This window comes from Ursus americanus, chromosome 2 (genome assembly GCF_024610735.1).
Source record: "Ursus americanus isolate L20-20 chromosome 2, mUrsAme1.1.p, whole genome shotgun sequence".
NCBI lineage: Eukaryota > Metazoa > Chordata > Mammalia > Carnivora > Ursidae > Ursus > Ursus americanus.
The window spans coordinates 28,455,475-28,476,016 of record NC_142128.1 but is presented as its reverse complement, the minus strand read 5'-3'; the positions used below and the strand labels follow the sequence as shown (position 1 = coordinate 28,476,016).

General features: G+C 45.5%; 2 protein-coding genes across 5 annotated transcripts in view; one reads left to right on the top strand and one right to left on the bottom strand.

The window, feature by feature from the left end:
* NDE1 (nudE neurodevelopment protein 1) overlaps window positions 1–19,470 on the top strand; it is a 32,843-nt gene extending 13,373 nt beyond the window's left edge. Inside the window, exons 4-9 of the mRNA XM_045776043.2 lie at window positions 1,019–1,167; window positions 11,393–11,529; window positions 12,893–13,072; window positions 14,322–14,413; window positions 15,881–16,032; window positions 16,820–19,470. Coding sequence (XP_045631999.1) covers window positions 1,019–1,167; window positions 11,393–11,529; window positions 12,893–13,072; window positions 14,322–14,413; window positions 15,881–16,032; window positions 16,820–16,913 — 804 coding nt within the window. The 3' untranslated portion in view covers window positions 16,914–19,470. The remainder of the gene's footprint in view (window positions 1–1,018; window positions 1,168–11,392; window positions 11,530–12,892; window positions 13,073–14,321; window positions 14,414–15,880; window positions 16,033–16,819) is intronic.
* A 2-nt stretch (window positions 19,471–19,472) lies between these two features.
* MYH11 (myosin heavy chain 11) overlaps window positions 19,473–20,542 on the bottom strand; it is a 114,251-nt gene continuing 113,181 nt past the window's right edge. For all 4 annotated transcript variants that reach the window (XR_015727877.1, XM_045776042.2, XM_045776040.2 and 1 more), the window contains one exon: window positions 19,473–19,627. Coding sequence is in view for 2 of the 4 variants with exons in the window: in XM_045776040.2 (XP_045631996.2) it covers window positions 19,495–19,627 (133 nt within the window). In the remaining 2 variants the exon portion in view is untranslated. The remainder of the gene's footprint in view (window positions 19,628–20,542) is intronic.

Genomic DNA, 20,542 nt, shown 5'->3' with positions numbered 1-20,542 from the left:
CTAATGAAGTAGCCTCAGTTCCCATCTCTGACGTAGCATTAAATGAGCCAGCGTAAGTACTGTCCTGAGCCCAGAAGCCGGCCCAGGGTAAGCATGCGGTGACTGTTAGCTGCTGCGATTGGGCAGCGACAGATCGTGAAGTCATTTGACTGTTCCTTGCTTGGAAAGCACTAGTCGGATCACGCTAAGCTCTCTTGATAACTAGTAACAGGTTGTGTTTTGTTGGTTTGTTTCCTTCCTTCCCTCCTTCCCCCAAAGGTCCAAAAGCCCCTTCTAGCTCCCCCACGCTGCAGGGGGCATGTCGTGGATCACAAAGGTAGAACAGCTGTCAGACTAAGTCCATGGTCTCCTGTTCTTACGGTGAGGCACAAGCAACCAGAGTTACTGTGATTCCTGATAGGCAATCCAGGGATGTCACGGGAAGTGGATTTGTATTGCCCTTGTGGATGAGGCTTGGAGAGGTTTCTGTGGCTTTCATGGCTGTGGACACCTTGAGCAAAATAATGGCTTTGAAGATTGTTGGGAGCTTCTTGACTCCCAGAGGCGGCAGGGACTAAGTTTGGAGGGGGCGGGCTGCAAGGTGCTCGTGGGCCAGGAAGTGGGAAGCAGTTAGAACATCTTTGTATGGTGGCCCCCCATTCTCACCATCTGCCCTCACTTGCTTCAACATGTCTGTGGAGAAAAGGTTCTCCTGGCTGAGGTTAGGCTTGTGGCCTGGCTGCGGTGGGAGGCTGCGAGAAGGTCTGGAGCCTCCTTAGTGAGTGTGATGTGAAGACCGGTCCCATAAAGATCCTACGATAAGGGAGAGCTAAATCCCCTAAAGAAATCAGGGTGCTGCCGAGGCGTGCACACAAGGAGAATCGGACGCTCACGAGCTGAAAACAACAGTGTCCACTCCAGCACGAGAGCGTATGTTCCAGGATTAATCCCTCGGTGTTTTGAGATGACAGGAAAGGGAGATAAACACAGCTTATCAGAAGCCTTCAATCGCGCACTCAGTGTTGATTTTGTCCTCCAGGAGAAGTTTGAAACGCAGCACTCGGAAGGCTACCGGCAGATCTCGGCCTTGGAGGATGACCTCGCCCAGACCAAAGCAATTAAGGATCAACTGCAGAAATACATCCGAGAGCTGGAGCAAGCAAACGATGACTTGGAAAGAGCAAAACGGTACGTTGGGAAGGAGAGAACAGGTTTCGGAACGCATTCGTTTGGCCATTGGCAGGCAAATGTCAGGCAGGACTTCGCAGTGGAAGCGGCATTTGGGCTAAGACCAGGGGATGCCCGGGTGTCATGCAGGGGAGGGGTGTGCGGTGAGGACCTCGCAGGCAGAAGGACGAGCACGTGCTAAATACCCCCCTAAGGTGAGCATGTGCAGAGAACGGGGTTTCTTAAACTGACGTTCTGTTGTTTAGCAGAATGCTAACAGTCGTGACTCACGTTTATTGAGTAACTACTTGGTGCCAGGCCCCCTGTTTTCTTTAATGAAAACACTTTAAAAATTAGCTATAAATCGCATATAGTGGCATGCACAGGTTTGAACATACAGTTCCATCAGTTTGGGCAAATTGCGTATATGTTCACAGGACCCATGCTCTTGTTAAGATATGGAACCTTCCTGTTGACCTCCTCGTCCCCTGCATTGTTGTTGTTGTTTATTATTATTTTATTATTATTATTAGTTTACTTAGGCTCCACACCCAGTGTGGAGCCCAGTGCGGGGCTTGAACTCACAACCCTGAGACCCAGACCTGAGCTGGGATCAAGAGTCAGACGCTCAACTGACTGAGCCACCCAGGTGCCCCATCCGCTCGTTATTTGTTAGTGGTTGCTTTAGGGTCACAACATACACTTCGTTGTACCCCTTCATGTAAAGCGCAGCAACCTTGCAATCTCGCAGTTTCATTTTTATCCTCGAACTTCATGCTAGATTCGTAATACTGTTATGTCTACAAATGCTGTGGATTCCACGATACGTTGCTATAATTTTTGCTTTGAAGTATATTTTAAAGAAATTAAGAGAGTAAAGAGATAGGCTTTTATATTCACCCACGTATGTACCATTTCTGGTTCATGCCTTCCCGAGGACCTGGTTTTCCCTCTGTACCATCTCCCTTCAGCTTGAAGAACTTCCCGTAGGGTTTCTCGTAGCACAGGTCTGTTCACAGTGAAGTCTCCTTGTTCTAATTTATTTAAAAGTGTCTTTCGTTTGTTTGCCTTCATGCTTGAAAGATAGGTCCACTGGAGGTAGGATTCTGGGTTGACAGTGGTTGTTTTTTGTTTTCGTTTTTGTTTTCAGTGGTTTGTTCCACTGTCTTCTGGTTTCCTTGGTTCAGGTGAGAAGTTAATGGTCATTTGAATGGTTACAGCCCAGTATGTAATGCGGTTTTTTTCTGGCTGCTCTCAGATTTTTCTCTTAATTTTTTGTTGGCAACCGTCTATGATGTGCCTAGATTTTATATATACTTAACTTAAAAAAAAATTGTTGGATTTAACCAGAATTGATTTTTAAATTTCCTTAAATAATCTCCACACCCAGCGTGGGGCTCGAACTCACGATTCTGAGATCGAGAGTCAGCTGCTCCACTGCCTGACCCAGCCAGGCGCCCCTATATGTGTTTATCTTGATAGGGTTTTGCTGGGCTTTTTTAATCTGTAAATTTCTCATTTTGCCAAATTTAACTTCGGTCATTATTTCTCAAAGATTTATGCTGTGCTGTTTTCTCTCTCCTGTCCTTCTGAGACACCAACTGCACACACATAAGTTGTTTTGATCTTGTCACACAGGCCCTATTCCTTTTTTTTTTTTTCTCCTCCTTATCTTTTTTTCTTTTGGTTCTTCAAATTGGATAATTTCTGTTGATCTGGTCTCAAGTTCACTGATTTCTCTCCAGTCTGCTGATAAGCCAATTCCAATAGTGTCTTTAGAGATCGTATTTTCAGTCCTAGAATTTCCTTTTTTTTTTTTTTTTTTAAGATTTTATTTATTTGTTTGACACAGGGGGAGAGAGCACAGGCAGGGGAAAGCAGCAGGCAGAGGGAGAGGGAGAAGCAGACTCCCCGCTGAGCAGAGAGCCCAATGTGGGGTCCAATCCCAGGACCCTGAGACCATGACCTGGGGCGAAAGCAGACGCTTAACCGACACCCAGGTGCCCCCCTCTCCTTTTTCTAAATTTCCTTTTTTAAAAAAAAAATTGATTTATCTGACAGAGAGAGAGACAGAGACAGAGACAGAGACAGAACACATGAGCAGAGGGAGAGAGAGAATTCCGAGCAGACTCTCCGCTGAGTGTGGAGCCCGACATGGGGCTTGATCTCACAACCTGAACCAAGATCAAGAGTTAGGCGCTTAGCAGACTGAGCCACCCAGGCGCCCCTCTCTTTGTATCCTTGAACATAGCCACAATAGCTATTTTCTTTTTTTTTTTTTTTTAAAGATTTTATTTATTTATTCGACAGAGATAGAGACAGCCAGCGAGAGAGGGAACACAAGCAGGGGGAGTGGGAGAGGAAGAAGCAGGCTCATAGTGGAAGAGCCTGATGTGGGGCTCGATCCCAGAACGCCGGGATCACGCCCTGAGCCAAAGGCAGACGCTTAACCGCTGTGCCACCCAGGCGCCCCGGCAGTAGCTATTTTCAAGTCCTTTTCTGCTAATTCTAACACCTACGTTATCTTAGGGCTATTTCCAGCGATGGCCTTTTCTCCTGAGTTTGAGTCATATTTTTTGTGCTCTTCATGTGTCCTGTTGAGTAATCTTGAGTTCTGGACGTTATGAATGATGTGTTGCAGAAACTATGGATTATGTTTTTTATTTTTTGGGGGGCGGGGGGGGGGTCTGTTAACCAGGCCGAACTAACACGCCAGACTGTTCCCGCGTAATGGGCAGTAGCTGAAATCTGTTTGATTCTTCGAGCCTTAACCAGGCTGCTCCAAGTCTGCTGAGCGTGCACATGGTCCAGAGGTTAGCCACAGATGTGGGAGGAGTTTCGATGAGAATTTGGCGCTCCCCTGTAGCCGTGGAGTTCTGTCACTGGAGCTGTAGGCAAAACACTAACAGAGACGCAACATTCACCCCCTGCTGTTTCTTTCTTCCAAGTGTTGGCTCCCGTTCTTGCCCGTGTCTTCCGACCGTGGCTGTTGGACCCAGAGTTTATAGTTGTCGTGTATGGGAGCTTGGGTCTGATACAAGCCCCCTTCTCCTGATCAGAACTGGGATCTCTTTTCTCATCAGTTTGTCAGAACTCTTTGTATATTTTTGCCGTTAATCTTTTGTCCTGCGTGGAACATACTTTTCATAGAATAATCCAGTCTTTTGCCTTTGTCTTTGGTATCATTTTCCATACAAATAATTTTCATCTTTAGGTCATCCAATTTATGTCTCCTTTTTTAGTTTCTAGGTTTCCAGACTGCTCTAGGGAAATCTCCTTGATCCTTTGTGCATGTCTTCTATTAATTTTATTTGTAAGACTTATTTGTTTTATACTTATAATCTGCCTGGAATTTTTTTATCTAGTACAAGACACAGGCCCAATTTTCTTTCTTCCGTTCTTCCTTTTTTAATTTCAAAAATTTTTTTTATTTTTTTCCCAATTTTATTTTCAGTATGTAGATAGCCATTTGTACCAGTACTATTTATTAAGTACTCATTTTTTGCACTGAATATAACCCATCTCTGTCATATATTAATCTCTGACATATCCTGGGATCTCATTCTGGATTCTCTGTTTTGGTCCAGTGTACAATTTGTGAATTGCTATACCAATACGATAATGACTCGATTACCATGACTTCGCAGTATGCCTGCAAGCCCCTGGCATGCCATTGTTTTCACCCATATTTCATTGATCAAAGCAAGTCCCATGGTCCAGGTCAAGAGGTGGGACAGTACATTCCACCCGCAATGAGGCCATGGAAAGGATGCGGACGTAGGGAGGGTGAAGAATTAGGACCAATAATGCAGTCTATGGTGAAGACACGGTACATTCACTGGTTCCCAAATAATATACAAAGAGTAGAGTTTTTTAATGCAAATTCAAGCCAATAAAAATGGAAATTCAGCTTATTCCCCCCCCCCCCAAAAGAGCGTTCTATACCCACTGTTGTACATCTTCTCTCACATAACAGTAGGTCTTGGAGACCTTTCAGGACACAGAGCGTTCTTTGTTCCTTTTTCCCCCAAGTGCATAATATTCTATTGTGTGGCTGGTGTTGTACAGTACATAATAATTTATTTGTCCGGTCCCCTGTGGGTGGCTATCTGCTACGTTTGCATTCTGGTGCAGTGATAGGCGTTGCTGTAATGAATCATAAACACTGCTTGCACGGGTGTTTATCTGTAGGATAAATTCCCACAAGTGCGATTGCTGGGTCATGTATCAAGGGATACATGCGTATGTGCTTTTGATAGTTACTGCCCATTCGTTCCCTGTATGGTTGCATCACCTTATTACATTCCCAGCACCCGTGCACGTAAATCCCTCTTTTCCAGATAGCTTCACTAACAGTGGTTTTCAGACCTCGATTTCTGTCAGTCTAGTAAGTGACCGATGGGTACGTTTCTCGGTTATGAGTGACGTTGATTCCTTTTCCTAATTTAAGAACAGTTTTATTGCTTTTTCTGTGAACTGTGTTAGCTTTGCCTTTTTAAAATTGGTGGTTGTTTTTCATTTCTAGGAGATTGTTATATACTTGTGCTATGGATTGAAAATATTTGGAGTTTAGATTTGTCTTCCCGCTTTGTCGTAAACGTTACTGTCAAACGTTACTTGATTTCTCTGTAGTCGGACGTATCAGTCACAGTCGGAAGGTCATTCTGCAGTCCAAGGTTTATAAAGCGTTAGTCTGCGCTTTCTTTTTCTTCTCTTTCTTACATTTCTTTATATTTTTTAGGATTAAAGGCGCATTGGATTCACATTTTGGCCAAATGCTGAATTGTTTGATGTTAAAATTAGATGAGGTAGAGGCGAGGCCCCAATCATCATTAGAGAATGCATAAAGTTCTGGCATACTGAAGTTTTATGTTTTAAAAAAATTAAAAACAAGACAATTTTATTGTAAAATTTTAATAGTTATATTTGTAAAATTTGACCGTCTACTTCAAGAACAGTAATTTCTCAGCCCTACCAGCTATTTGCTTTTTATAAAAATTTTTTTTAAAAGATTTTATTTATTCATTCGACAGAGATAGAGACAGCCAGCGAGAGAGGGAACACAAGCAGGGGGAGTGGGAGAGGAAGAAGCAGGCTCATAGCAGAGGAGCCTGATGTGGGGCTCGATCCCATAACGCCAGGATCATGCCCTGAGCCGAAGGCAGACGCTTAACCGCTGTGCCACCCAGGCGCCCCAGCTATTTGCTTTTTAAAGTCCTTCTGTTGTACATCTGTAAAACGAAATGGCTTACTTTTAGGAAGGGGGTAACCCTGAAAGACTCAGGGCCTAATTGGAAGTAACTAAGAATTAAATACATTCCTTAAAGATTATTATTATTATTTTTTTTATTAACACATGAATGCTAAGGTATGGAAAAGTTGTACAAAGATTAAAAATGATTTTATCTAATGTTACTCTTCTATGTGGTACTGTTACATAGACATTAAAAAAAAACCCTCCTGGGGCACCCGGCTGGCTCAGTCGGTTAAGCGTCTGCCTTCAGCTCACATCATGATCCCAGGGTCCTAGGATTGAGCCCTGCATCGGGCTCCCTGCTCAGCTGGAAGCCTGCTTCTCCCTCTCCCTCTGCCTCTCCCTTTGCATGTGCACTCTCTCTCTCTCTCACATCAAATAAATAAAATCTTTAAATAAAAAAATTTCTTGTGATAAAAACACATCAAATACCATCTTAACCATTTTTTTAAAGATTTTATTTATTTGTCAGAGAGGAAGAGGGGAGCACAAGCAGGGGGAGCAGCAGAGGAGAAGCAGGCTCTCCTCTGCTTGAATTAAAACTTGCACCCAATAAACACTTTTTGCTTTCTCTGATTTTCACTACTTTGCATCCTCTGTTGGAATGGAATCATCCACTATTTGTCCTCTTGTGACTGGCTTATTTTCTTAGCATAGTGTCCTTAAGATTCATCCATGCTGTAGCATGCGACAGGATTTTTTTTTTTTAGGCTGCATAATATTCCAGTGTATGTACAGTTGACTCAACACAGGTTTGAACTGCACGGCACCACTCAGGGAATTTTTTTTTTTTTCAATAAATGCAGTGTAGTACTATAAATGTATTTTCTCTTACAATGTTTTTTTTTTAAGATTTTATTTATTTATTTGGCAGAGAGAGAGTGCAAGTAGGCAGAGCAGGGAGAGGGAGAAACAGGCGCTCTGCTGAGCAGGGAGCCCGATGCGGGGCTTGATCCCAGGACCCCGGGATCATGGCCTGAGCTGAAGGCAGATGCTTAATGACTGAGCCACCCAGGCGCCCCTTAAAATTTCCTTAATAGCATTTTCTTTCCTTTCTTTCTTTTTTTAAAAGATTTTATTTATTTATATGACAGAGAGAGAGACAGCCAGTGAGAGAGGGAACACAAGCAGGGGGAGTGGGAGAGGAAGAAGCAGGCTCCCAGCGGAGCAGGGAGCCTGATGTGGGGCTTGATCCCAGGACCCTGGGATCATGCCCTGAGCTGAAGGATGACGCTTAACAACTGAGCCACCCAGGCGCCCCGTAATAGCATTTTCTTTAGCTTACTTCATCGTATAGTGTGTAATACGTAGCATGCAAAATACGTGTTAATAGACTGTTCATGTTGTTGATAAGGCTTTTGGTCAATAGTAGGCTATTAGTAATTTAGGGGAGTCAAAAGTTCTATGCAGGTTTTTGACTCCATGAGGGGTCGGCAGCCGTAGCCCCCGCATTGCTCAAGGGTCAGCTGTATATACCACATTCTCTTTATCCATTTATGTGTCCGTGGACATTGGGCTTGCTTCTGCCTCTTGACTGTCGTGAATGATGCTGCTGTGAACACAGGTGTACAAATACCTCTTTGAGATCCTGCTTTCACTTTAAAATATATGCCCAGCAGTGCGATCGCTGGATCATATGGTAATTCCATGGGTTTTTTTGTTTCTTTGTTTGTTTGTTTTTAAGATTGATTTATTTATTTGCAAGAGAGAGCGGGCATGAGGGGCAGAGGGAGACGGAGAGAGAGTCCTGAGCAGATTCCACTCTAAGCACAGAGCCCGACACGGGGCTCTGTCTCATGACCCTGAGATCATGACATGAGCCAAAACCAAGAGTCAGTCACCCAGCTGAGTGAGCCACCCAGGCGCCCCTCCGTGTTTAATTTTTTCAGGTGCCTCCATACTGTTTTCCGTAATGACCCACCATTTTATATTCTCCCAGGCAGTGAACAAAGGCTCCAGCATTTCCACATCCCCACTGACAGTTGTTTCCTGTTGTTTCGGCAGTGGCCATTCTGATGCGTTTAAGGGGATACGTAGATTTTTAAAGCATTTATTGACTCAAAAAGAATGTTTTTAGGAGCGCCTGGGTGGCTCAGTCATTAGGCGTCTGTCTTCGGCTCAGGTCATGATCCCAGGGTCCTGGGATCGAGCCCTGCATAGGGCTCCCTGCTCAGTGGGAAGCCTGCTTCTTCCTCTCCCACTCCCCCTGCTTGTGTTCCCTCTCACACTCTGTCTCTCTGTCAATAAATAAAATCTTTAAAAAAAAGAAAAAAGTGTTCTTAGTTATCTACCGAATGTATTTCTTAATATGTATCTTGACTGAAAATCTATTTTCCTACTTAGCTCTTTTTCAGTTCTTAGTAACGTTACGGGAGATCAGATTGCACATTGTGTATTGCGTACACAGCATTTTACTCTTACGTGATAGATATGTTTTTAATACATCCGTTGACAGAATTTTAACTTATGGAGCACAGGAAGCCATTTTCACTACGGTCACGGCCACAGGATGCTTGCCTGTTTCTGGAAGCAGGTATTCACACAGTGACAATACCTCCAAGCACCAAGCTCTGCTGGTGTTACCAGTGCTGATTATATATAGCCGTGTCCTCATCGAGCCACACGGGTTCAGAAATGCTGCTCAAGGGGCGCCTGGGTGGCACAGCGGTTAAGCGTCTGCCTTCGGCTCAGGGCGTGATCCTGGCGTTGTGGGATCGAGTCCCACATCAGGCTCCTCTGCTATGAGCCTGCTTCTTCCTCTCCCACTCCGCCTGCTTGTGTTCCCTCTCTTGCTGGCTGTCTCTCTCTGTTCGAAAAAATAAAAATAAAATCTTAAAAAAAAAAAAATGCTTCTCAAGTTGCTGTATTTCTCTGGCATTCCAGAAGCCAGTAATAGATTTTAGCCAAATACTGAGTTGTTGAAACTTTTGATTCAGTTGATCTTGGGGGGTGTAGTGTGAGGTATGGAGCCGACATTAATTTTTTGTGGGGGCTACTTAGTAGACTCCAAACCCAGAATTGAAGCAACTGTCTTTTCTTTTCTTTTCTTTTCTTTTCTTTTCTTTCTTTTCTTTTCTTTCCTTCCTTCCTTTTTTCTCTTTCTTTCCTTCTTTCTTTCTCTCTCCCTTTCTTTCTTTCTTTTTCTTTCTTTCTTTCTTTCTTTCTTTCTTTCTTTCTTTCTTTCTTTCTTTCTTTCTTTCTTTCTTTCTTTCTTTCTTTCTTTCTTTCTTTCTTTCTTTCTTTCTTTCTTTCTTTCTTTCTGATTTTATTTACTTGAGAGAGAGAAAGCATGAGTAGAGGGGAGGGGTAGAGGGAGAAGACTCCCCGCTGAGCAGGGAGCCTGATGCGGGACTCCATCCCAGGACCCTGGGACCATGACCTGAGCGAAAGGCAGATGCTTAACCGACTGAGCCACCCAGGCCCGCTGAATCAGCCATGTTTTCATCAATGATTTGCAATGTCACTTTTATCATAGATTAAGTTCTTCTGTGTATTTGGATCTGTTTCTGGATCTCTGGGTCTCCCTGGTCTGTCCTTATAACTGTTTAACGCCGTCCCACACAGTGGTTCACCGTTGAGGCTTTGTAATAGTGCGTTCTTTATACCTGGGAGAGCTCCTTCTCTCTCTTTCAGGGTTCTTTCGGCCATTCTTATTTTGTTATCACGTGCTCTTTTAAATCAGACCCCCGTGCCACTGTCCCCAACAAGAACCTATTAATGTTTTTACTAGGACGTTGTTAAACTATCAGGTAACTTAGGGGGAATGAATTTCTTTGTGATGTGGAGTCTTCCTCTTCACAGACACCATATGTCTGCATTTCAACAACCCTTCCGTGCCCTGCGGTAAAATCCTACATGTTTGTTGTTACATGAATTCCTACGCATTTTCTTTATTTGTTGTTTGACATGTCAAGCCTTTAGGGTGATGGTACTCCTAAATGTTATTCCTTTGTTATTTTTATTTAAGCACTTTTGGTAACTTTATTTTTCTCTGAAGACCAATTGAGGGAGGGTGCGAATATAATTCAGAATGAATTGATCCTCACTTTGCAATTGGAGGACCAGCGCCCCGAGAGGTTAAGCTGCCCAAGAACGCTTAGCTAGTCTTATGTCGAAGAGCCAGGTGGTAGCTCCTGGGTTCTACTCCAAACATACACTTCTAACTACCATGAGATAACGATTAGCAGAATGTTAAAGGTCTTCCAAAGACAAACACGGGGTTAGTAATGAAAATTGCTGGAATTTCTGAGTACTCGTGTGCAAAACATCTGTTGGAGGCTTCGTGTATGACTGTACTTGCCCCTCGACACCCCCTCTATGTGGAGGTGCTGTTACTACCCCTGCTTTGCATGTGAGGAAACTGGCCAAGCTACCTGCTCCATGCCTCAGAGTTACACACATTTCTTTGTTACAGCCCTTCTCAGTGCCTTTAATGGTGTTCCAGTGAAATGTCTACACTGGTCACAAGAAGTGGTTTTTAGGAGGGCAGCTGAGCATTTTGAATTGTTTAAGGGAACTGAAAGATCTGTGAAAGTCTATTAAATAGAAAGACCTATTAAAGACGGTCTCTTCTCCCTGTTTAAATGTACATTAAGTTGTATATGGATTTTAGTAAGGTATTCTGAATACCGATTTGCATTGTGAGTCTCCAAAAGAAGATTTGCTGCTTTGGGCATTAGCTGGGCCCTCTGTGTCATCCTAATAAGGCGCAGGCTCATTGCTTAGTGTTACAGGAACATCTCTCATTTAATGCCCAGGATAGCTTTGTGTACCTCAAGTGGTAAGACAATTTCCATTCTGCAGGCGAAGAGCCTGGGTCCCAAAAGGTTAAGACACTTGTTCAGGTCTGTGGTGTCTCGGAAGTGCCCATACTGGGACTCACGCCCCCCACCCCCCCCGCCCCGGTCTGGCCTTTCTTATCTCCCAGGTTCGTAGGCACCAAACGGACGCTGCCGTTGGCTCTCTTGGACAGCTTTGTTTTTCTCTTACCAGGGCCACAATTATGTCTCTGGAAGATTTTGAGCAGCGGTTGAATCAAGCCATTGAAAGAAATGCCTTCCTGGAGAGCGAACTGGATGAGAAGGAGAATCTCCTAGAATCTGTTCAGCGGCTGAAGGATGAAGCCAGAGGTCAGGAGGCCTTGGCTTTGTTCTGTGCGCCCTCACCAGCGTTTTCTCCTCTCCCTGCCTGAGAACAGCTTGTCCTGCAGTGTCGCCCAGCGTTACCTTTGCTGGAAATCCATGCCCTGCTCAGCACACAGTCTGGTCAGAGGGTATAGAACCACACTGGGCTGGCTTCAGCCTTGGTCCCCACCCCGTGCTAAGAATTGTCAGGTGTCCCACCCTCTAAAGACCCCTTATGGATATTTAAACCCACCCCTGGCTTTTTGATCGGTAGGCGTATAAGAGTTTTGTGGGGAGAAAATTCTTGTTAATGGAATTGCTAGCTAGCCCATTGTTTTTGTGGCTTGCTGGCCGCCGATGCATGTGGCTTCGAGCTCTGACTTCCCAGCAGCATTTGCTCCATGGAAGTTACAGTTCCAGAGATAGATCTGCGTGCAGAAGAGTTTTTTTTTTTAACATCCCAATTAATTGTTCACAACATTAATTTAGTTTCTAACATATAGCCAGTAGGAGGATTAAAAAGAAAAAACTTTTTTTAATATACATTGGGTGCATGTATCCTTTTATTTTTATTTTTTTAAAGATTTTATTTATTTATTAGAGCACGAGCGGGGAGGGGAGCAGAGGCAGAGGGAGAAGCAGACTCCCTGCTGAGCAGGGAGCTTAGTGTGGGGCTCGATCCCAGGACCCTGGGATCATGACCTGAGCCAAAGGCAGACACTTAACCAACTGAGCAACCCAGGTGCCCCTAAGAAAAAACTCTTTAAGTTTGAAAGGCAGTTCTATAAATGTCCATCAGTAGTGAAGTGGTTAAATAAATTACATAGATTTATTTTTTGGAATATTAAACAATTGTTAAGATATAGATATAAGTAGAAAGATTAAGACATACTGTCACAGTCAGTAGATATATTTCTATTTATACTTAATAGGGATTATTCCTATCATACGCTTAATAGAGATACATATAAAGTCTTTGTCTGAAAATACAGAAAAAAAGGATTGAAAATATCTCCCCCATATTATAGTGATTATGAGTGAGGAAGGGCATTTGGGGATGGGTTGGGAAAGCATATTTTCACTTACTATTCTATATACCCCATTACACTGCAATTGTTTTGAAGTAAGAAAAGCATTAGTGTATCTATCAGTGCCATTTTAAAAAAAATTTTAAACTTTTTGTTTTTACTAAAAAATCATGTGGTTTTACAAGCCTGCTAGGCCAGGTCCTACAGGTTTCACTTCATCAAGGATTTCCACCTGTTTTTTGTTCTGGTACTTCTTTTCCCTGACCAGCGTCTACTGTTGACCCTCCCCTTCCCCCCTCACTCGAAGCAGGGACCTAATCTGAACCCTTGTCCTGGCTCAGATTTGCGGCAGGAGTTGGCTGTGCAGCAGAAGCAGGAGAAGCCCAGGACCCCCATGCCCAGCTCGGTGGAGGCCGAAAGGACAGACACAGGAGTGCAGGCCACTGGGTCCGTGCCATCCACACCCATAGCTCATCGGGGACCCAGCGCTAACTTAAACACACCAGGGACGTTCAGACGTGGTAAGGGAATAGCCGTCGAGAGGATTTTCTTTGCTCCACAGAGCTCTCCCAGGAGTAGGGTCCTGGATGAGAGAGACTGGGCCAGGCTATACTGTGAGGAGCGAACTGGGATGCCCACGGTGGGGGTGTGGTAGGGGGAGCAGAGCTTTGAGATAAGCAAGAAGAGCTTGGTTGTAAGGCAATAGGGAACAGTGGAGTCTGCGGTATGCGGGCGGGGGGGATGGAAACCTCATCTTGAGGGGGCAGCTGCCACTCTGTTCCTACCTTAAGAAATGTGGGCCCGGCATTAGCAGACATTTCCATCCTTCATCAGAAGCCGGAAATCCTCTTCTTGAACATGAAATCTCCCAAATTGCAAATTTCAATAACTAGATAAAAAAAAATTTGAAAAGCATTGTGTGGGTCTAGCAAGACATTGGTCTAGAAGTGGAGCCAGTGTAACCTGGGCTGCATGGTAAACAATGAAAGATTTGAGTTTTCTTTCCAGCTCGTCTGCTGATTAACTGAGATTGTTACCGGGCCACTTAATGGCAAGTAACAACAATAGACAGTTACTGAGCGCTCGGCGTGTCCTAGCCACTCTGCATCACGTGCTTTGCATATGTATGACCTCACTGAATCCTCACCACAGGCCCAATTTGCAAGTGCTGTCCCCATTTGATGGATGAGGAGACTGAGGCCCCGGTAAAGGAGCTTGCCTAAAGTCATACTGCTGGTAAATAGCAGAGTCGGGCTTCAGACCCAGGCCACTGGCTCCAGTGGTCACACTGTGTTATTCCTTAGCCTGTCCCCTGGGATCAAGAGGCTGGTGACACTTCCAGAATCCCAGTCTAGAGCAGGGTTTTTCCACACTTCAGTGGAAATGAGATCCTGCATCCTAACCAGCACCCCGGTGATGCTGGTGCCGCTGGTCCCTGGGTCCTACTCGGAGGAGAGAGAGGGGCTCTGGAGAGTTAAGCCCCTTATAAATGGGGTTTGCTCCAATGCTGTTCCTAACTATATGGAATTCCTAGAATTTCAAGAGGACTTGTCCTGATTTTGTTTTAAAAGAATAACATTTCCTATAGTAGTGGTAAGGCTGCAAAACGTTGGTCATCAAGTCGACCCTTGCCGTGTTAGCTAACCAGTGGGGGCGGCAGGGCACAGTTAGCTTACCGCGCCCGCCCCTGTGCTTCTGCACTTAGTGACGTTAGCGCACCCCCTTAGGACTGTGGGTCGGTATGACGTGTGCTTCCTTTTGCACACCCAGGTCTGGACGACTCCACGGGTGGGACCCCCCTCACTCCTGCAGCGCGGATATCGGCCCTCAACATCGTGGGAGACCTGCTTCGGAAAGTGGGGGTAAGACCGCCCCCTCCCTGGGGTTTGGTGTAGCTCCTTGCCTGTGTTTCAGGATATTGGAGAGAGGGGACCTTACCAGTTCCTTCCGCCTTTAGCAGAGACTCCCTGCACTGTAGGCAAAAGTCTGGTTCTCTTAGTGTCCCTGAGTATCATCTGAGCTTCTTGAGGAACACCCAAAGGTGTGACTCTGTCCTCCCTTCGAAACCTGGGCATGTCTTTCCCTGCCATTTTCCTTTGGAATTTGAAAAAATTTTGTTAGTGCCTATGATTTTTTTTTCTTACTTGGAAAAAAACCTGAGAAACATTTAAAAATTGCCTCCTCTTTTTAAAATTCTTAGGAAGTTAAAGACAAAATCTCGAAAGGCTGGAGCAAAAAAAAACTTTGTAGGTTTTATATTCATTACAGGGAAAGATTTCTTTAGTGCTTAAGAAATAACATAGGTATTCTTTGTGGTGGTTTCTTTTATTTTTAAAAATGATGGCCTGGAAGATGCCATATTTTAAAACCTGCCATGGGGCGCCTGGGTGGCTCAGTCGTTAAGTGTCTGCCTTCAGCTCAGGGCATGATCCCAGCGTTCTGGGATCGAGCCCCACATCGGGCTCCTCCGCTGGGAGCCTGCTTCTCCCTCTCCCACTCCTCCTGCTTGTGTTCCCTCTCTCGCTGGCTGTCTCTATCTCTGTCAAATAAATAAATTAAAATATCTTTAAAAAAAAACAAACCTGCCAAAATGTCTGTAGTCAGAATTGCAATGTCATAGAAGCTTGCAACTCATTGCTCATGTTTTTTCTTTCACCTTTTGTTTGTCTGGTTTTCTATTCTGTAAACACATTTCTCTATCTCTGTCTTTTTTTTTTAAGATTTATTTATTCATTTTATAGAGTGCACAGGCAGGACGGGCGGAGGGAGAGGGAGAGAATCTGAAGCAGATTCTGCACTGAGCATGGAGCCTGACGCGGGGCTCGATCTCATGGCCCTGAGATCACAACCTGAGCTGAAACCAAGAGTCGGATGCTTAACCGACTATATCACCCAGGCGCCCCTACACATTTCTCTGTTCATGTTTTGTACAGTTAGAGTATAGGGAAGTGTGGGGTGATCTCGGTGCTCTCTCGGTTTGCATGGGGTCCCTTTCCAGCAAGGCACATGGCTTCCACACAAGCCACTCTGTGCATGTTTATTAAGGTAAACAAAAGAGCGAATTATTCCACAAGTGCATGTCCTCTTTCCCATAGGCAGAGCTGGATAATTGGCAGGGCTAGTGATTTTCCCAGGAAGCTCCGGAATGTCTTAGGCCAGTGGCTCTAAAAGTTGGACATATGCTGGATTCCTTCCGGGCCCCACTTTGGAATTCCCGCGTCCAGCACCATTTGAGAACCCCTGTTTTCAGTTATTGTCTGTGTACAGGCTCTGGGTGAGAGGTGAGTTCTTGTCTTTGACCTGGAAGATGAAAGCGTATTTCTCTGCAGGCCCTGGAGTCCAAACTTGCATCCTGCCGGAACTTCGTGTATGATCAGTCCCCAAACCGTACGAGTGGCCCCGGCTCGGGGCGGGGAAGCAAGCACAGAGATGGCGGTGAGAGACAGCCAAGCAGCGCTGGCTTGCCTCTGGGTGACAAAGGGTCAGTACCTTTAGCTGTCCTCTCTGGGGAGGGAGGGGGGCCTCTAACCCCTGACCCATAGCCATTTGGGAGAAGTTGCAGGGGTATGTCTGTGAACCTTACCCTCTACCCCCTTGAGACAGAGTTACGTGGTGTCTTCTGGTTAAGGGCAAATGGCCAAGAAGAGGCTCGTTTTCATTATTTGATCCTGCAACCCCAGCTCCTGTCGTGCTGTGAGCATGTCCTGTAGAAAACCCTTGTTTGGGACTTGGGCTTCAAACACCGCTCTGCTTCCCCCAGAGGAGGGTAAAAACTCAGGAAACTGGCACTACGTTCCAGCCAGACTAGATTCCTGAAGCCAGTCACCTGATGGGGGAAAACACAAATCTGACCTCTGACAGCTTTGCGTGTTTTCTGACCTGAGAATCAGGGCAGCTTCTAGATTCATTAATTTTCTCAGCCGTGCCACCATCTTCCTTGGCCCCTAAGCACGTCACTGTGGTAAGACCCATGGCAGACAGATCGCGGGAAATGAAGCCTCGTTTTCCATGGCATGCTCACAACTGCCAGCCCTGTCAAAGAGGATATTTTTAGCGGGTCTTCTATGACCGTGCTTTCTTTGTGGCCTTGGGAATGTGCGAGCCAGATGGCCAGTGTCCTTTTCTTTGTTTCACAGGAGAGAAAAATGACACCCAGGGAGATATTGCTCCTGACTCTTGATAGTCACTCATAGAACTTTGTGGGCCCCGATGCTAGCCAGTCTGTAACAGCTGTCGTGTCCGCCTAATTTGGTTTGCTCTGTCTGAAGGTTGGGAAAACGCCTGGAATTTGGGAAGCCGCCTTCAAATATTTCCGCACCGTCGCTGCCATCAGCCCAGGGTGTAGTCAAGATGTTGCTTTAGGAAATCCACGGAAGCTGAAGCCCCATTGTGTCTGTGCGGGAGTCCTACCTTTCTTCCCCTCTTTAAACTAGGTTTTTGTGTTTTTAAGTTAGAGAAATAGGAGCAAACAGTCACATTAGCCAATGAGGCCATTGCCGGTGGCCCCTGGTAGTTGGCCCCGGGGAAATGTTGTGTCATGATCCCTATCCTGCTTGCTGGTGTGGACAGGGACAAACGGGACCCTCTGGAAAGGGCTCGAAGGTGCAGACGCCGAGGCTACCCCATCATTGTGAGCTGACCTGAGTCCTGAATGGTTCTGAGATGTGTTTTTAATGTTTGGAGATGCCTTAAAAGTGGGATGTGAGCCCACCTCACTCAGGCTGTCTTCCAGAACAAAATCTCCCAGGGCTCTGTGGCACAGGGAGGGTCTGTGTAATGAAATCATGTCTAGGAGAGAGGAGTACAATAGGCACATGCCTTTTTGAGAAGAAACTACGGTCTTGTGCACCTCTGGGACTTTTTAATCTGCCTCTCACTGAGGCATTGAGAGGTGTGCTTGTGTTTCAGAGGAGAGCTTGTGTGGACCAGGTCAGTGGAAAGTCTGTGTCCTGTTTAGATCGATCCTGATGGTTGGTCTTCCTTGAACTTCTGCCCTGGCCTGAGGGTGACCTCCGCTTGAGGACCCTGACGGTCTGCGGGGTGGCATGGCCTTGGGAATGCAGCCCCTAAGAGCAGGACATCGTTCAGAGTTTTGATGAAATAATCAGGGTGCCCTCCAAATAAGCTTAAACCACAGGATTGTTGTTGGAATCTTCCTTGTCAAAGAAGAAACAAACACGGGATTTCCACGCGGACGTTGTACGTACTCAACCCTGCTTGGTGTGAGCTGCCGTCTCACGCTTTTGGAGGCGTGTAAAAAGAACACGGGAATTCAGGAGCATGCATGCAGCCTAACGACCTTTTGTTACTAAGTTATTTTTCCAAAAGAATAGCAAAAATATCCTTGAGTTGAAGATAGAACTTTACAAGTGCTACTGAAATTCAACAGAGACTTGATCTCTGGTGCCCGGCTCCTTACCCTGGGAACGTTCTAACCTGTATCGGTGAAAGACGTACTTTTATTTTTTTAAAAGAACAATAAAATCAAGAGAAACAAATTTACAGTTAGTTTGTGGTGGTGGTCAGTAAACACTGCTTTGTTTGTGCTTTTTATGTTTGCTCATATGGTGGAGAAAAACTTGTTTTTTAACCCAGTAAGTAAATATGAAAAAAAAAAAAATCCTACTTTTTAAAAAAATTCCCTTCAGGTCAGCTTCTTAGAAGTGTATTTGGGAGATGTTTGTGCATTGCTCAGGGTATAATTTGCATTTAGTCATTGGCTTGAGTTTTTTAGTTGGCGTTATTTCTTCTCTTCTCAAATCTATTGGACCCCACGGAGTCGATGTGTGGAATTTTGTGTGTCAAATAGAACTCGTGCAAGGGATCTCCATCTGGAACAGTCAAGCTGAGGAAGGAAAGGACCCACAGCCTGGTGTTGTATGATGCCCTCAGTAAGAATGGTTTTTATGTTTTAAAGGGTTATTTAAAAAAAAAAGGAAAGATAAACATGTGACTGAGACCAGATGTAGCCTGAAATATTGACTCTCTGGCCTTCACAGGAAGTTCGTTGGCCCTGCTGGATGAAGTCTTATGTTTTAACTTTAAAATTCAAGGATCTCTTGTATTCTTCGCAGTATGTATGTGTGTATGGGTTTGGATTGATAAGGATGTTCTTTCTGGTCACGTTCCTACTTCCTGGGCCTGGAGCCTCCCAGCTCTGGGTGGAGAAGTCCCCTCACACAGACTCACGTGACCTCCCTGCTAGCGTTTTTTTTTTTTTTTTTTTTGCCAGCTGTGGGATCTCGGACAATTCGTTTCACCTCCCTAGGCCTCAGTTTCCCCGTTTATGAATGGCTTCACAGAGTCCCCACAAGGATTCGGTCAGAATGCTCTTCCCTGCATTCTTTCACTCTCGGAAACCACGGAAGAGCTGACTGCAGTCCAGTGATGTATAACCTTTTATTCGTGAGGGTGTCCTGAAGTACAATTGGGGTGCATATAAAACAGTGTAACATTCCTGCTCTTACCCGCTGGAGCAGTGTCTCCTTTTTAATTCCTGTGACTACCGAAGGCACTTGGTCTCCGTGAACTGTGTGCGTCTGAGGTGTGGTAACCGGGAGGGGAAGGAACTCAAACAGGGGCCCACTCGGCACGTCGGAAGGGTACACAGGTTAGGGAATGACTTGGGGGCGGGAGGCGGCGGCACCCACTTCGGTGACTTCCTCCCCATGCCATGTAAACTAAGTTGCCAGTGATCAGTTACTGTGGTTATGTCTTTCCTAAAAACTCACAATTTCGGCACAATTCACCGATCGGGGCAGTGGGTGTGTCTGTGTCGCCTGCTGGGTTTTTCTCGTTTGGTACGTCACTCAAAAGTTCCACGGATGCCCCGGACTCAGGGCGCTGGTGTTTCTAGTCATCGTGAGGGGTGTCTGTGATGTTTGGAATTTGAAGATGGATTTTGACAGTGCTAAGCAAGTCCACTGGGTTTGTAGCAAGTTGTTTATTCACTGGCTTTGGTTCCGTTGAAGTCCGCGTCGCGAGCGTCTGCTTCCTCCTCGGAGCCGTCCGCGTTTTCAATGACTCGCCGTCCTGCAGACCTTCTAGCGGGAACAAAAGAGGTCTCGTTTCCTCGCCTGCAGATTTAAGAGAATACATGTTTCTTGAGTATGGAAATCTCCCTCGAGATGGGAAGAGATTTTTCAAGGGGCAAAAAACAAATGCAGACAAACTCAAATGAGAGGCAGATATTCAGGTTGAAGTCAAGCCCTGACCAGTCTGAATACAGAATTTCATCAGCTGGCATGGGGGAGGGGAGGAGTAGATTTTTCAAAGCAAGATGATTGGCTTTTAAAAAAAAAAATCTGGCTTGTTCATCTGATGACCCACAGGATTCTGGTCTGCTGGGGTCTTCGATTTAGAAAAGAAGGAAAAAACAAGTGGGGGCTGACACGTTCCCATGGGTTTTTTCATACCCTGTGGGGCCGGTATCAAGGGGAGCTCGTTCTCATGCTCTACTTCCTTGCCTTCGGGAGGTTAAAAAGGGGGGAGTCTTTTAGGCTTTCAGTTGGAAGGAGGTGGAAATGAGCATCAAAGGCAGCCTTGAGGGGGGAGGTCACTGCGTGGATGCCAAAAGGGTACTCTTGGTTCAGGCAGTGCAGGGCCCTTGCTTGTGTGGAGCAGAATTCTTGGCATGAGTTCTCACAGGGCGGAGATCTTGTCTGATTTTTCCTCACTATGAAGGCACCAGTGTGGACGATAATAGGTACTCAATGAATATTTGTTAGAAAAGTAAGATTGGCCTATTAACGCAAGGTGTATTTTAGCTCTAGCTGGTAGGACACCTCTTTCTCTCTGTCCTTAACAGCTCCCATCTCTGGAGTGCCAGACGACCTGAGTTACTGCTCGGGCCTGCCCAGGTCACCGGAGGTGAGGCTTTGCTTAGAAGGGCAGGCAGGCAGAAGGAGCCATGAGATCCACCTGCATCCAACTTCCTCTGCTTGGAAAACATGTTTGCCATCTTTTCTGTGACCACAGCAAATACTCTTGTT